This window comes from Ranitomeya variabilis, chromosome 4 (genome assembly GCF_051348905.1).
Source record: "Ranitomeya variabilis isolate aRanVar5 chromosome 4, aRanVar5.hap1, whole genome shotgun sequence".
Classification (NCBI taxonomy): domain Eukaryota; kingdom Metazoa; phylum Chordata; class Amphibia; order Anura; family Dendrobatidae; genus Ranitomeya; species Ranitomeya variabilis.
In genome coordinates, this window is record NC_135235.1 from 657588565 (window position 1) to 657602704 (window position 14140).

Below are 14140 nucleotides of genomic sequence, written 5' to 3' on the forward strand. Positions count from 1 at the left end.
GCTGAGGGATGGGGTGCCTAGAAATAAAGTATTAGAATCTATCCCTATGATGAGAGGAGCAGCGGCGTTTTTGGCAGATTAATCGGCCGACTCAATTAAACTAGCATCTAAATCTGCAGCCCTTTCGAATGCGGCACAGAAGACATTATGGCTAAAGAGTTGGCCAGGTGATCTTCAAACTAAACAAAAGCTTTGTTCAAACCCATGTGAGGGCAAGTTTCTTTTTGGAGAGACTTTGGATGATATTTTGCAGAAAGCAGGTGACAAGAAAAAAGGGTTCCCCAACCTGGCCCCAACATTCACTAAACGGCCCTTTCGGAATAGGAAATTTTTTAGGAAAAGATCACCAAGGGAGCAAAACAGATAGGATGATGGGAAAAGAAGAGACACGAGGTTCCTTTTCGGTAATTCCTCACGGGATAGAAACCCCCCCAAGTGACAACTCCCCCAGAGAGCCTGGGAGAAAATTTCAACCAGCCCTTGGATACTGAACTTAATAAGGGAAATCATAAAACTGATAGACAGAGCTGTCATCCAGGAAGTCCCCCCTCTGGAAAGAGGGAAGGGATTTTACTCCCCATTAATCCTGGTTCCCAAGCCGGACGGGTCCTTCCGGACTATAATAAACTTACGGAAGTTAAATACTTATGTAAGGAACCAGAGATTCAAAATGGAGTCAATAAAGTCAACAATAAAAAAACTGTTTCCAAACTGTTTTATGATAGTACTGGATCTCAGCGACGCGTATTATCACATTCCCATTCAAAAGAACTCTCAAAAATTCCTCAGACTAGCAGTAGTCATGAAAGGAGAGATAAGGGAATACCAATACAGAGCTCTTCCCTTTGGCATATCAATTGCACGCCGCATTGTCACCAAACTGATAGCGGAGATGATGGCCCATCTGAGAGAAAAAGACATCTTGATTGTTCCATATTTGGACGATTTTCTGATTGTGAGCAACTCGGCTCAGCTCTGACGTCAACAATGCGACAGAGTGATAGATATTCTAAAAAATTTAGGCTGGCTTGTAAACCTTCAAAAATCAAAACTAGAACCAACCAGGGTTCAGGAATTTTTGGGCCTCACCTTGGACTCTATTTCTCAAAAATGTCGCCTCCCAGTCCAGAAAAGACAAAAGATAATAAATCTAGTGTCGGAAGCTCTCTCAAACCCTTCCATGACTCTGAGGAAGGCGATGTCATTACTGGGGTCCCTCTCTGCTTGCCTTCCAGCAGTTCAGTGGCATAACTCCACATGAGACATCTCCAGAGGGACATTCTGAGAAACCAGATTATGCTAAAGGGACGTTTAGAAGGTCACATGACTCTAAGTTTAGCTACTATTCATTCCCTAGCTTGGTGGATGGATCCCAACAACCTATCAAAAGGGATTCCCTGGGTGATAGAGGTATCTCGGAAGTTACCACAGACACAAGTCCCACAGGGTGGGGAGCTCATCTAGACAACAGGGTCACTCAGGGGGTATGGACAGGTCAGGAACTCGGGGCTTCCTCAAACCAAAAAGAACTGTGGGCAGTGAGTAATGCATTACTGTTTTTCCTAGACAAATGACAAGGGCATCATGTCCGAGTATTTTCGGACAACAGAGTAGTGGTAGCCTACCTAAACCACCAGGTCTCAAACACTAATGAAAACCACCTCAGAAATTTTCTGCCTAGTACAGAACAACTTCCTATCCCTTTCGGCCCTACATATAAAAGGAGTAGAGAAAAAGAAAGCGGACTTCCTGAGCCGTACCCAATTAAAACAAGGAGAATGGTCTCTAAATCAGGACATCTTCGACAAAATTACAGATCTGTGGGGAATCCCTGTAATAGACCTCTTTGCCAACATGCACAACAGAAAGGTGAAAACCTTTTGTTCCCTAGACCCCAGGGGGAACCCTCAGGCTGTAGATGCATTCACGATTCCTTGGACACAGAGTCTTGCGTATGCATTTCCTCCTACTATCCTCATCCCAGCAGTTCTGCGAAAATTCAGGCAGGACAGGTCCAGGCTCATCCTAATAGCCCCCTTCTGGCCCAAAAGAACCTGGTTCTCCTGGCTGAGGATGTTATCTGTCACCGATCCCTGGGTTCTTCCGGACCTCCTGTCACAGGGACCGGTGTTCCACCCTCAGTCAGAGAATCTCCACCTAACAGCGTGGAATTTGAAAGGGCACTATTGAAGGAAAGAGAGTTTTCAGACAAGTTAGTTTCTACACTAATGAAAAGTAGGAAGCCCGTGACCACAAAAATCTATGGAAAAACCTGGGAAAAATTTTTATCCACCTCCAGGGTAAGAGTGCTAGATGGGGTCCCAGTTGCTGAAATATTAGAATTTCTACAAAAGGTTGGCCTTTCAGTAAGTACTTTAAAAGTACAGATAGCAGCCCTAGGAGCATTGTACTGTGAAAACATAGCGGCCAACCCTTGGGTAACATGATTTGTCAGAGCAGCCGCAAGGTCTAGACCGGTAACTATACATAGATTACCAGCCTGGGATTTGAATCTAGTCTTGTCAGCTTTAACAGAATCCCCGTTTGAACCTATACCCCTTCAATACCCCTGAAAATTCTATCACTTAAAACTGCCCTCCTGATAGCCCTAACATCGGCCCGCAGAATAAGTGATCTCCAAGCCCTGTCTGCAAACCCTCCATTTACACAAATCCTGGATGATAAGGTTGTGCTAAAAACAGACCCTGCCTAGCTACCAAAAGTAGCGTCCACATTCCATAGGTCTCAGGAAATAATCCTTCCTTCCTTCTGTCCAGACCCTAGAATAAGAAAGAAGAAAAATCCCACACATTAGATGTGAGAAGGTGTCTAGTTCAGTATATAAATTCCTCCCAGCAGCATAGGAAGGAAGGGTCTCTTTTTATCTGCTTCCAGGGACCCAGGAGAGGACTCAGAGCCTCTAAAGGCACTATAGCACGTTGGATAACAGACGCGATAGCCTTGGCGTACTCATCCACCGGGAACGCCGTTCCAGAAGGTCTGAAGGCCCACTCTACAAGGGCTATGGCGACCTCCTGGGCTGAAAGGTCGGAGGTACCATTAGATCAAATCTCAACCTTTTTTAGACACTACCGCTTAGACCTAGCCTCTTCATCTGACTTGACCTTCGGAAGAAGGGTTCTGCAGGCTGTGGTCCCTCCCTAAGCAATGATCTCGGCAATTATCTCTGGTATGCATATTAGTCCCAAAAAATATATATGAACACATTCAAGATAACATAAATACATAAGGGCCCGCTAATTAAATAGACAAACGACCAGAATGTATAGTTCAGAAATAAAATAAACCTTTATTAATACAACATTGTTAAAACCAGGTGCTAATATAACACCATTAGAACATTAAAAAATGCCTCCAGTCATAGTGATCAGGGCTCAAACAACCACCACTTAACGCCTAATATACTGACACACAGCAAGTGACTATCATAATGGCAGTGGAATAAACAGTTGAGGAGAGAAATAATACATATAAGATACGATGTTATAATGACTCTGCCGCCATATAGCCCATATAGCGAGACCAAAAAAAGTTCAAGCATATACAGGTCCTTCTCAAAAAATTAGCATATAGTGTTAAATTTCATTATTTACCATAATGTAATGATTACAATTAAACTTTCATATATTATAGATTCATTATCCACCAACTGAAATTTGTCAGGTCTTTTATTGTTTTAATACTGATGATTTTGGCATACAACTCCTGATAACCCAAAAAACCTGTCTCAATAAATTAGCATATTTCACCCGTCCAATCAAATAAAAGTGTTTTTTAATAACAAACAAAAAAACCATCAAATAATAATGTTCAGTTATGCACTCAATACTTGGTCGGGAATCCTTTGGCAGAAATGACTGCTTCAATGCGGCGTGGCATGGAGGCAATCAGCCTGTGACACTGCTGAGATGTTATGGAGGCCCAGGATGCTTCAATAGCGGCCTTAAGCTCATCCAGAGTGTTGGGTCTTGCGTCTCTCAACTTTCTCTTCACAATATCCCACAGATTCTCTATGGGGTTCAGGTCAGGAGAGTTGGCAGGCCAATTGAGCACAGTAATACCATGGTCAGTAAACCATTTACCAGTGGTTTTGGCACTGTGAGCAGGTGCCAGGTCGTGCTGAAAAATGAAATCTTCATCTCCATAAAGCATTTCAGCCGATGGAAGCATGAAGTGCTCCAAAATCTCCTGATAGCTAGCTGCATTGACCCTGCCCTTGATGAAACACAGTGGACCAACACCAGCAGCTGACATGGCACCCCACACCATCACTGACTGTGGGTACTTGACACTGGACTTCAGGCATTTTGGCATTTCCTTCTCCCCAGTCTTCCTCCAGACTCTGGCACCTTGATTTCCGAATGACATGCAAAATTTGCTTTCATCAGAAAAAAGTACTTGGGACCACTTAGCAACAGTCCAGTGCTGCTTCTCTGTAGCCCAGGTCAGGCGCTTCTGCCGCTGTTTATGGTTCAAAAGTGGCTTTACCTGGGGAATGTGGCACCTGTAGCCCATTTCCTGCACACGCCTGTGCACGGTGGCTCTGGATGTTTCCACACCAGACTCAGTCCACAATCTTCCTCAGGGTCCGGTCACCTCTTCTCGTTGTACAGCGTTTTCTGCCACATTTTTTCCTTCCAACAGACTTACCATTGAGGTGCCTTGATACAGCACTCTGGGAACAGCCTATTTGTTGAGAAATTTCTTTCTGGGTCTTACCCTCTTGCTTGAGGGTGTCAATGATGGCCTTCTTGACATCTGTCAGGTCGCTAGTCTTACCCATGATGGGGGTTTTGAGTAATGAACCAGGCAGGGAGTTTTTAAAAGCCTCAGGTATCTTTTGCATGTGTTTAGAGTTAATTAGTTGATTCAGAAGATTAGGGTAATAGGTCGTTTAGGGTATGTGCACACGTTGCGGATTTCTTGCAGAAATTTCCTGAAGAAAACCGGAAATTCTCTGCAAGAAATCCGCATTTTTTTTTTGCGGTTTTTTTCCGTTTTTTTTGCGTTTTTTTAGCATTCTGCAAGCGTAATTAGCTTGCAGAATGCTAAAGTTTTCCAAGCGATCTGTAGCATCGCTTGGAAAACTGACTGACAAGTTGGTCACACTTGTCAAACATAGCGTTTGACAAGTGTGACCAACTTGTTACTATAGATGCTGCTTTTGCAGCATCTATAGTAAAAGATAGAACGTTTAAAAATAATAAAAAAAATAAAAAAAATGCTTATACTCACCCGCAGACATCAGATCTCCTCACCGGCGTCCGTTCCGTATAGATGGTGTGTGCGCGCAGGGCCTTCCATGACGTCACGGTCACGTGAGCGGTCTCGACCAATCACAGGACAGTGACGTCATTCGGCAAGGTCCTTCACCGCACACCAGCTACAGGAACCGAAACCAGCGTGCAGCACAGAGGCGGGAACACTCCGGGGCCATCAGAGGGTGAGTATATGACTATTTTTTATTTTAATTCTTATTTTTTTACCAATTATATGGTGCCCAGTGCGTGGAGGAGAGTCTCCTCTCCTCCACCCTGGGTACCAACCGCACATAATCTGCTTACTTCCCGCATCGTGGGCACAGCCCCGTGCGGGAAGTAAGCAGATCAATGGACCCCTAGGTGTGCGGAATCCCCTGCAATTCCGCATTTTAATGAACATGTTGCTTTTTTTTCCGCGATGCGATTTTTTCACGGAAAAAAAGGCTACATTTGCACAAAAAATGCGGAATACACTGAAAATAATGGGAGGCATATGTAAGCGTTTTTTTCGCGTTTTTATCACGTTTTTATAGCGAAAAAACGCGAAAAAAACGCGAAAAATACTGAACGTGTGCACATGGCCTAAGAGAACCTTTTCTTGATATGCTAATTTATTGAGACAGGTTTTTTGGGTTATCAGGAGTTGTATGCCAAAATCATCAGTATTAAAACAATAAAAGACCTGACAAATTTCAGTTGGTGGATAATGAATCTATAATACATGAAAGTTTAATTGTAATCATTACATTATGGTAAATAATGAAATTTAACACTATATGCTAATTTTTTGAGAAGGACCTGTATATGTTACACAGGTAACTAAAAAATAAATGCTGGATGAAGGTGGCCGCAGAGAAAACTAATATGAATTGTATAGCTGCTATAAAGAAAATCTCCTTAACAAATTTACCCAGTGGAGGCTGCACGAGACCTGAAGGTTCCCCAACGCGCGTTTCAAATTGAATTCTTCCGGGGGGGTGTGACAAGGAGGGAAGTGTATTTAAATATGTAACAGCCAATCCAAAGCCCGCATGTGCCGCAGTAATTTACGCCCATTCTGGTGTCATAAGCGCACGTGTAGCTGTAACTAAGGAACACAGCAACGCTATGAAGTGCGCAATTGCGGATATACCCCAGCGTCAATCAGGTGCAATCTTGACAAGAGTATAAAAAAGTATAAAAAACATTAGTGGGACAGGCGTATTAGAGTCATAGCCTCAGCGGCTTGAAATTAATGCCATGTAATCAGAAGAAACCGCTGAGCGGTAAACGGCACTATAAGTACCGCCCACCATGACGTACCAATCAGAGCCGTTGCCAAGATACATAGCAACGCAGCTAAAACAAGACAGGCATGCGCAGTAGTACCCTATCATGGAAAGAAGTGCCGGAGTGAGAACCGTGAATACAATTAACAGTGAACACTATATTATTATAAACATCACAGCGATATGAGAGCAGTCATGCTCTTATGTGATCCAGGAGACAAAGCGGCGCATGCGCTGTCGGACTCACATGCCAAGGGATACAACCCCCCAGCGGCGGTGACAGGCAAGCGCACTGTCCCGTAATTGCGCACTTCATAGCGTTGCTGTGTTCCTTAGTTACGGCTACACGTGCGCTTATGACACCAGAATGGGCGTAAATTACTGCGGCACATGCGGGCTTTGGATTGGCTGTTACATATTTAAATACACTTCCCTTTCCCTCCTTGTCACACACCCCCGGAAGAAGAATTCAATTTGAAACGCGCGTTGGGGAACCTTCAGGTCTCGTGCAGCCTCCACTGGGTAAATTTGTTAGATTTTCTTTATAGCAGCTATACAATTCATATTAGTTTTCTTTGCGGCCACCTTCATCCAGCATTTATTTTTTAGTTACCTGTGTAACATATATATGCTTGAACTTTTTTTGGTCTCGCTATATGGCGGCAGAGTCATTATAACATCGTATCTTATATGTATTATTTCTCTCCTCAACTGTTTATTCCACTGCCATTATGATAGTCACTTGCTGTGTGTCAGTATATTAGGCGTTAAGTGGTGGTTGTTTGAGCCCTGATCACTATGACTGGAGGCATTTTTTAATGTTCTAATGGTGTTATATTAGCACCTGGTTTTAACAATGTTGTATTAATAAAGGTTTATTTTATTTCTGAACTATACATTCTGGTGAATTATCTCTGGTGGTGCTGTCATGGGGGACTGAGAAAAGCATAGTTACTTACCGATAACGGTATTTATCAGAGCCCATGACAGCACCTGCTTATTTCCCCCCCTCATCACGTGTGCGGTGAGCACATTCTTTTGTATGAAATGTTTTTTTTCTATTTAGACACGGTGTTCACTTGTTAAGCAATATGATAAAATTTTATATTTTTTGTTGTGACTTACCTGGAGGACCTCCGATGTCTGTAAACAAAACTGATGTAGGGGAGAAGTACCGCCCTTTTATCCTGTAGGTTTCCTGTCCCTGAAGGGCGGATCCCCTCTCTCTGGTGGTGCTGTCATGGGCTCTGAGAAATACCGTTATCGGTAAGTAACTATGCTTTTTTTCACTAAAATGTTGATGTCGTCCCAAAGTTTTCATTTTCACACATGGTAATAGGAAAAAATGGACCCCGCAAATTATCTTGCAATTTCTCTTGAATTCAACAACATGCTATTGTGTGGGCATATCGCAGATCTCAGAAGGAAAGGAGCAACATTTGGCTATTGGAATGCTGCTTTTGCTGGAATAGTTTGTAGACATTACTTGGAGATTATCTAATCTGCCAGAATGGCAGAAAACAAGAAAAGAAGAAAACCCCATAAAGTGACCCCAATTTTGGATATTGTACTCCACAGGGAATTAATCTATAGTAGTAGGGACTATTTTAGTCCCTCAGGTACTTTCTGGAAATTAGGGCAGTGGATGTTCCAGAGTAAAAATTACCGTATTTTCCGGCGTATAAGACGACTGGGCGTATAAGACGACCCCCCAACTTTACCAGTTAAAATATAAAATCTTCTTAAAAGTCGGGGGTCTTCTTATACACCCTATGTCGTCTTATAGGGCCGGTGAATATGTGCCTTTTGGGGGGGGGGGGGAGTGATCCTGATGACGAGGGGGCGTCTCACAGGAAAGTGAGTATCCCCCATTACCTTATCGTAGCGGTGCAGCGTGGGGGTCTCAGTGCTGGGAGTGGCGGCGGCGGCTGCTGTGCTCTGGTGCGGTGGCTGCTGTGCTCTGGTGCGGCGGCTGCTGTGCTCTGGTGCGGCGGCTCCTCTTCTGTGTGGGGCCTCTGTGCTGTGCGGTGGCGGTGGCGGCGGCATATCTTTATCCAGTTGGGGCTCCTCCGGCATCTCCTTAGCCCTGGAGGCCCCGCCGCAACTCCATGAGTGCAATGCAGCGGCCATTTTCCCGGAGGCAGCTCAATAGGTGCGATGCGGTGGCCTCCGGGAAAATGGCCGCTGCTCAGATTCAGATCTCGTCCCGAAATCTCGGGACACGAGATCTGAATCTGAGCAGCGGCCATTTTCCCGGAGGCCACCACATTGCACCGATGGAGTTGCGGCGGGGCCTCCAGGGCTAAGGAGATGCCGGAGGAGCCCCAACTGGATAAAGATACGCCGCTGCCGCCGCCACCTCACAGCACAGGGGCCCCACACAGAAGAGGAGCCGCCGCACCAGAACACAGCAGCCGCCGCCGCTCCCAGCACTGACACCCCCACGCTGCACCGCTAGGATAAGGTAATGGGGATTACTCACTTTCCTGTGAGACGCCCCCTCGTCATCAGGATCACTCCCCCTCCCCACCCACCATATACACCGGCGTACAAGTCGATTCCCGGCGTATAAGACGACCCCCGACTTTTAAGAAGATTTTCGGGGGTTAAAAAGTCGTCTTATACGCCGGAAAATACGGTACTATTATGCTATTTTGGTGTCTATCACAGTGTCCAGCTTGTGCTACTAGACACACGCGAACCATAAATTTTATGTGGTTGCTGCTATAGCAATGCCAAAAATGTGAACTTTAACAGTGTTTGTGTACACTGCAAGGCTAAGAAGTGAGGAGGACATTTGGCGTTGGGAGCGTGTACATTGCTGTATTGGTTTATGGAAGCCATGTTGCTTTTTTTTTTTAAAAGTCTTTTAGCTGCGGAAACCCTCTATTTATCCATTGACAGATGATTGATGTACTGTAAAGGCGGGATGATTAGAAGTTTTAATTGGTGTCATTTTGGGCTACATAACAAAAGAACGAACAAAGAGGGTTTAACATCGTGGTCCACTGATTCTCATGTTCTGTGGTTTACTACTGTAAACTGTTTTTGTCTTGGGAAACAGCTGAATTTTGCTACGTACTGTAACTTGCTCATGCTATGGATATTTTATGTAAAAATATTATAAAAATATAATTAAGGAAATTTAAAAATAATTTGTATTTTTTTAGCAGATTACTGTATCAGAAGCTCAGAGGGAAACCTGACATCTTCAATGTTTAAATCGCATGACTTTGATATCACACAAGATTTAACTGAAGTGAATGCCATTACTCCAGATATTCCATCATCCGTTCACAGCAAAGATCTATCATTTGATCCATCAGAGATAATTAAGAGATATAAAAGTCACAAAACAGGCATTAAAAATAAAAGTACTCTTACAGCAAAAGATCCACTTTCATATTTCGAACATGGAAAAAGTTTTCCCTTTGAAACGTCTTTTGTTACATATCAGAAAATTCACACAGAGGAGAAAAGATTTTGTTGTTCAGAGTGTGGAAAATATTTTAACCAGAAATCCGGTCTTCTTAGACATGAGAAAATTCACACTGGGGTAAAGCCATATTCATGTTCCGAATGCCAGAAATGTTTTACAGAGAAATCAACTTTCGTTAGACACAAGAGAGTTCACACAGGGGAGAAGCCATATTCATGTTCCGAATGTGGGAAAAGTTTTATAAAGAAATCAAATCTTGTTTCACACCAGAGATTTCACACAGGGGTGAAGCCTTATTCATGTTCTGAATGTGGGAAATGTTTTGCAAATAAATCACATCTTATTGCACATCACAGAATTCACACAGGGGAGAAGCCATATTCATGTTCCGAATGTGGGAAAAGTTTTATAACACAATCAAATCTTGTTTCACACAAGAGATTTCACACAGGGGAGAAGCCTTATTCATGTTCCGAATGCGAGAAATGTTTTACAGATAAATCAACTTTCGTTAGACACAAGAGAGTTCACACAGGGGAGAAGCCATATTCATGTTCCGAATGTGGGAAAAGTTTTATAAAGAAATCAAATCTTGTTTCACACCAGAGATTTCACACAGGGGTGAAGCCTTATTCATGTTCTGAATGTGGGAAATGTTTTGCAAATAAATCACATCTTATTGCACATCACAGAATTCACACAGGGGAGAAGCCATATTCATGTTCCGAATGTGGGAAAAGTTTTATAACGCAATCAAATCTTGTTTCACACAAGAGATTTCACACAGGGGAGAAGCCTTATTCATGTTCCGAATGCGAGAAATGTTTTACAGATAAATCAACTTTCGTTAGACACAAGAGAGTTCACACTGGGGAGAAGCCATATTCATGTTCCGAATGTGGGAAAAGTTTTATAACGAAATCAAATCTTGTTTCACACCAGAGATTACACACAGGGGAGAAGCCTTATTCATGTTCCGAATGCGAGAAATGTTTTACAGATATATCAACTTTCGTTAGACACAAGAGAGTTCACACAGGGGAGAAGCCATATTCATGTTCCGAATGTGGGAAAAGTTTTATAAAGAAATCAAATCTTGTTTCACACCAGAAATTTCACACAGGGGAGAAGCCTTATTCATGTTCTGAATGTGGGAAATGTTTTGCAAATAAATCGCATCTTATTACACATCACAGAATTCACACAGGGGAGAAGCCATATGCATGTTCTGAATGTGGGAAATGTTTTATAGAGAAATCAAGTCTTGTTACACATCAGAAAACTCATGCAAAAGAGAAGCCATTTCCATGTTCAGAATGTGGGAAATATTTTGTAGATAACCCAAGTCTTTTTAAACACCAGAGAATTCACACAGCGGAAAAGCCATTTTCATGATCAGAATGTGGGAAATCTTTTGCAAATAAATCATTTCTTGCTCAACACCAGAAATGTCACACATGGGAGAAGCCTTTTTCATGTTCAGAATGTGGGAAATGTTTTGGAGGTAAATATCATCTTATTAGACATCAGATAACTCACACAGGGGAGAAGCCATTTTTATGTTCAGTATGTGGGAATAGTTTTGTAGATTAATCCACTCTTGTTAAACACCTGAAAATTCATACAGGAGTGAAACCATATTCATGTTCAGAATATAGGAAATGTTTTTCAGAGAAATCAGTCTTGTTGCTCATCAGAGAACTCACACAGGGGAGAACCCTTTTTCATGTTTAGAATGTGGGAGATGTTTTGCAGATAAACCACATATTGTCAGACATCAGAAAATTCACACAGGTGAAAGGCCATATTCACGTTCAGAATGCGGGAAATGTTTTTCAGAGAGATCAAGTCTTGTTAAACATCAGAGAAGACACACAGGAGAGAAGCCATTTTCCTGTTCAGAATGTGGAAAATGTTTTGTAGATAAATCAGGTCTTAATAAGCAACAGAAATTTCATGCAGTGGAGAAGCCATTTTCATGTTCAGAATGTGGGAAATGTTTTTCAAATAAATCACATGTTGTACATAAAAGGACTCACACAGGCCAGAAGCCATTTTCATGTTCAGAATGTGGAATATGTTTTTCAGATAAATCAAGTTTTGTTAGACACCAGAGAAGAACTCCCACAGAAGAGAAGCTATCTTGATATTCAGACTGTGAGAAATAATATAATATCGCACTTTACTAGTAATCAGAGAATTCACACAGAGGGAAGCCATTTTCATGTTCAGAATGTGGGCAATGTTTTACTCACAAATGTCATCTTAATTGAGAAGAAGGTGAGAAATTGTTTAGAAAATCATATTTTGTTAACCATTAAAAAACTCACATGCTAGGAAACCATATATTTTGACAAATTGTACAAGAAAACAGAGTCAATGTAAAGAAAATATGTTTACTAGAAAATGAAAGCAATTTAAAACTCACATTTTAATGAAAAATATGTGGCATAGCGCGGGAACACCGCCATCTATCTAATTTAAAGCATACTGCCACATTCTTTTCATTTTACGGACTATACAGCTTTCTACGCACACCACTACAACTTGGGGAGTATCCCTACACAGACTACATCCATCCCTATAAATAGGGATTTTCAACTACGTATTCAATAGGACCTGGGATAGGTTGAAACGTGACTATTGAATATAGTTGCTTTAGAATTTTTTCCTGCACCTTGCTTATATTGTTTTGTTCTCACCCAGTGTAATAAACATAAGTTTCTTGCATCACCTAAAACAGAATGTGCTGTGAATTTTGACTTTTATGATTACTTATAGACATCGGTTATCTGAAAATAAAATAAAAACAATGTTCCACGTGCATTGAATATTTCCCATTGTTATATATTTCGTATGTATACACTACACCAACAAAAGTATTGCAACCATCCTAAAGAAAAGCAAAATAAAAAAATTTTTCTCCACATCTTCTACAGTTGTCTTTAACTTGACTATTTTTCAATATTAACATTTTCATATTGTAAGATACTAATTACATATGTCATCCATTCCTTTTCTGTAGGAACATCTGGTGGGAGCTATGTTTTTTAAATCACTTTCCGGGCAAAGTATAGTTTTTTTTTTCTCCAACATTGGGAACTGATTTCTTTTTCTATACCCCATACACTTATTGAATATTTTAAACAATACTTTAATTTCTGCAATAACTTAATCCACAATAATTTATACTTTTAACACTAGAACTATCGATGGAGTCTGTCACAATCCATTTTTGGATTTGTGGCAGATCTTGTTTCCCTCAGATTAAAACTTTTTTCCTTTCAAGTCATCGGGGGGGGGGGGGGGGGGTGTTAATGCAGTTTCCCCCGGTGGCCTGCTGGCGTAATTGCATTGCTGTTAATGTGGGTGATGACCACTCCCACCATCCTTCAAGAGGTCACCTGTTGCATCAGCTGACTGTCGGTGTTAGGGTATGTGCACACGTTGCGGATTTCCTGCAGATCCGCCGTGTTTTTTGCGATGCAGAAACGCTGCAGATCCGCAAGTGATTTACGGTACAATGTAAATCAATGAGAGAAAAAACGCTGTGCTAATGGTGCGGAAAATTCCGTGCTGAAACGCTTAACGATTAAACGATTAAAAGTAGCATGTCACTTCTTTTTTGCGGATCTACAGCGTTTTTGTACCCATTCCATTATAGAAATCTGCAGGGGTACAAAACGCAGTAAATCCGCATAAAAAACGCGTCAAATCCGCACCTGCGTTTTCTGCCAAGAGATGCAGAATCCACACCAAAAGTTCCTAAACCCAATCTGCAACGTGTGCACATAACCTTAGAGTTCAATCTGCAGCATCCAAGCTGGGGAAAGGAGCTTGCTGGGAGCAGTTGTTTGTCAACGGAGTCTGGTGTTTCATTCCTGCTGTGCTGTGCTTTGCAGCAGTGAGCTAAGTGTTTTCCTTTACCTTGTCTGTCATACCTTCCCTTTGTGTTAGTACAGCGGTGGGACCAGTGTCCTCACTTGCCAATTCCCTACCTAGGGATAGGTGCAGGGCAAGCTAGGGCTTAGGTATCCTGCTCGGCGACAGGTTGGAAAAACCTGTAAAGGGACATCAGGTAGATCAGGGCACATCCTTAGGAGAGTTCAGAAGGTGTCCATTTCCCCATTCCCTATTGCAGGGTCCACCGT

The 14140-nt window shown here is 42.2% G+C and overlaps 2 protein-coding genes across 2 annotated transcripts in view; both read left to right on the plus strand.

The window, feature by feature from the left end:
• LOC143767508 (uncharacterized) overlaps nt 1–12947 on the plus strand; it is a 48895-nt gene extending 35948 nt beyond the window's left edge. The window contains 2 exon segments of the mRNA XM_077255903.1: nt 9721–11555; nt 11705–12947. Of these exon segments, the coding sequence (XP_077112018.1) occupies nt 9721–11555; nt 11705–12136 (2267 nt within the window). The 3' untranslated portion in view covers nt 12137–12947.
• LOC143767467 (uncharacterized) overlaps nt 1–14140 on the plus strand; it is a 390459-nt gene that overhangs the window by 317653 nt on the left and 58666 nt on the right. The gene's annotated exons all lie outside the window — the stretch shown is intronic.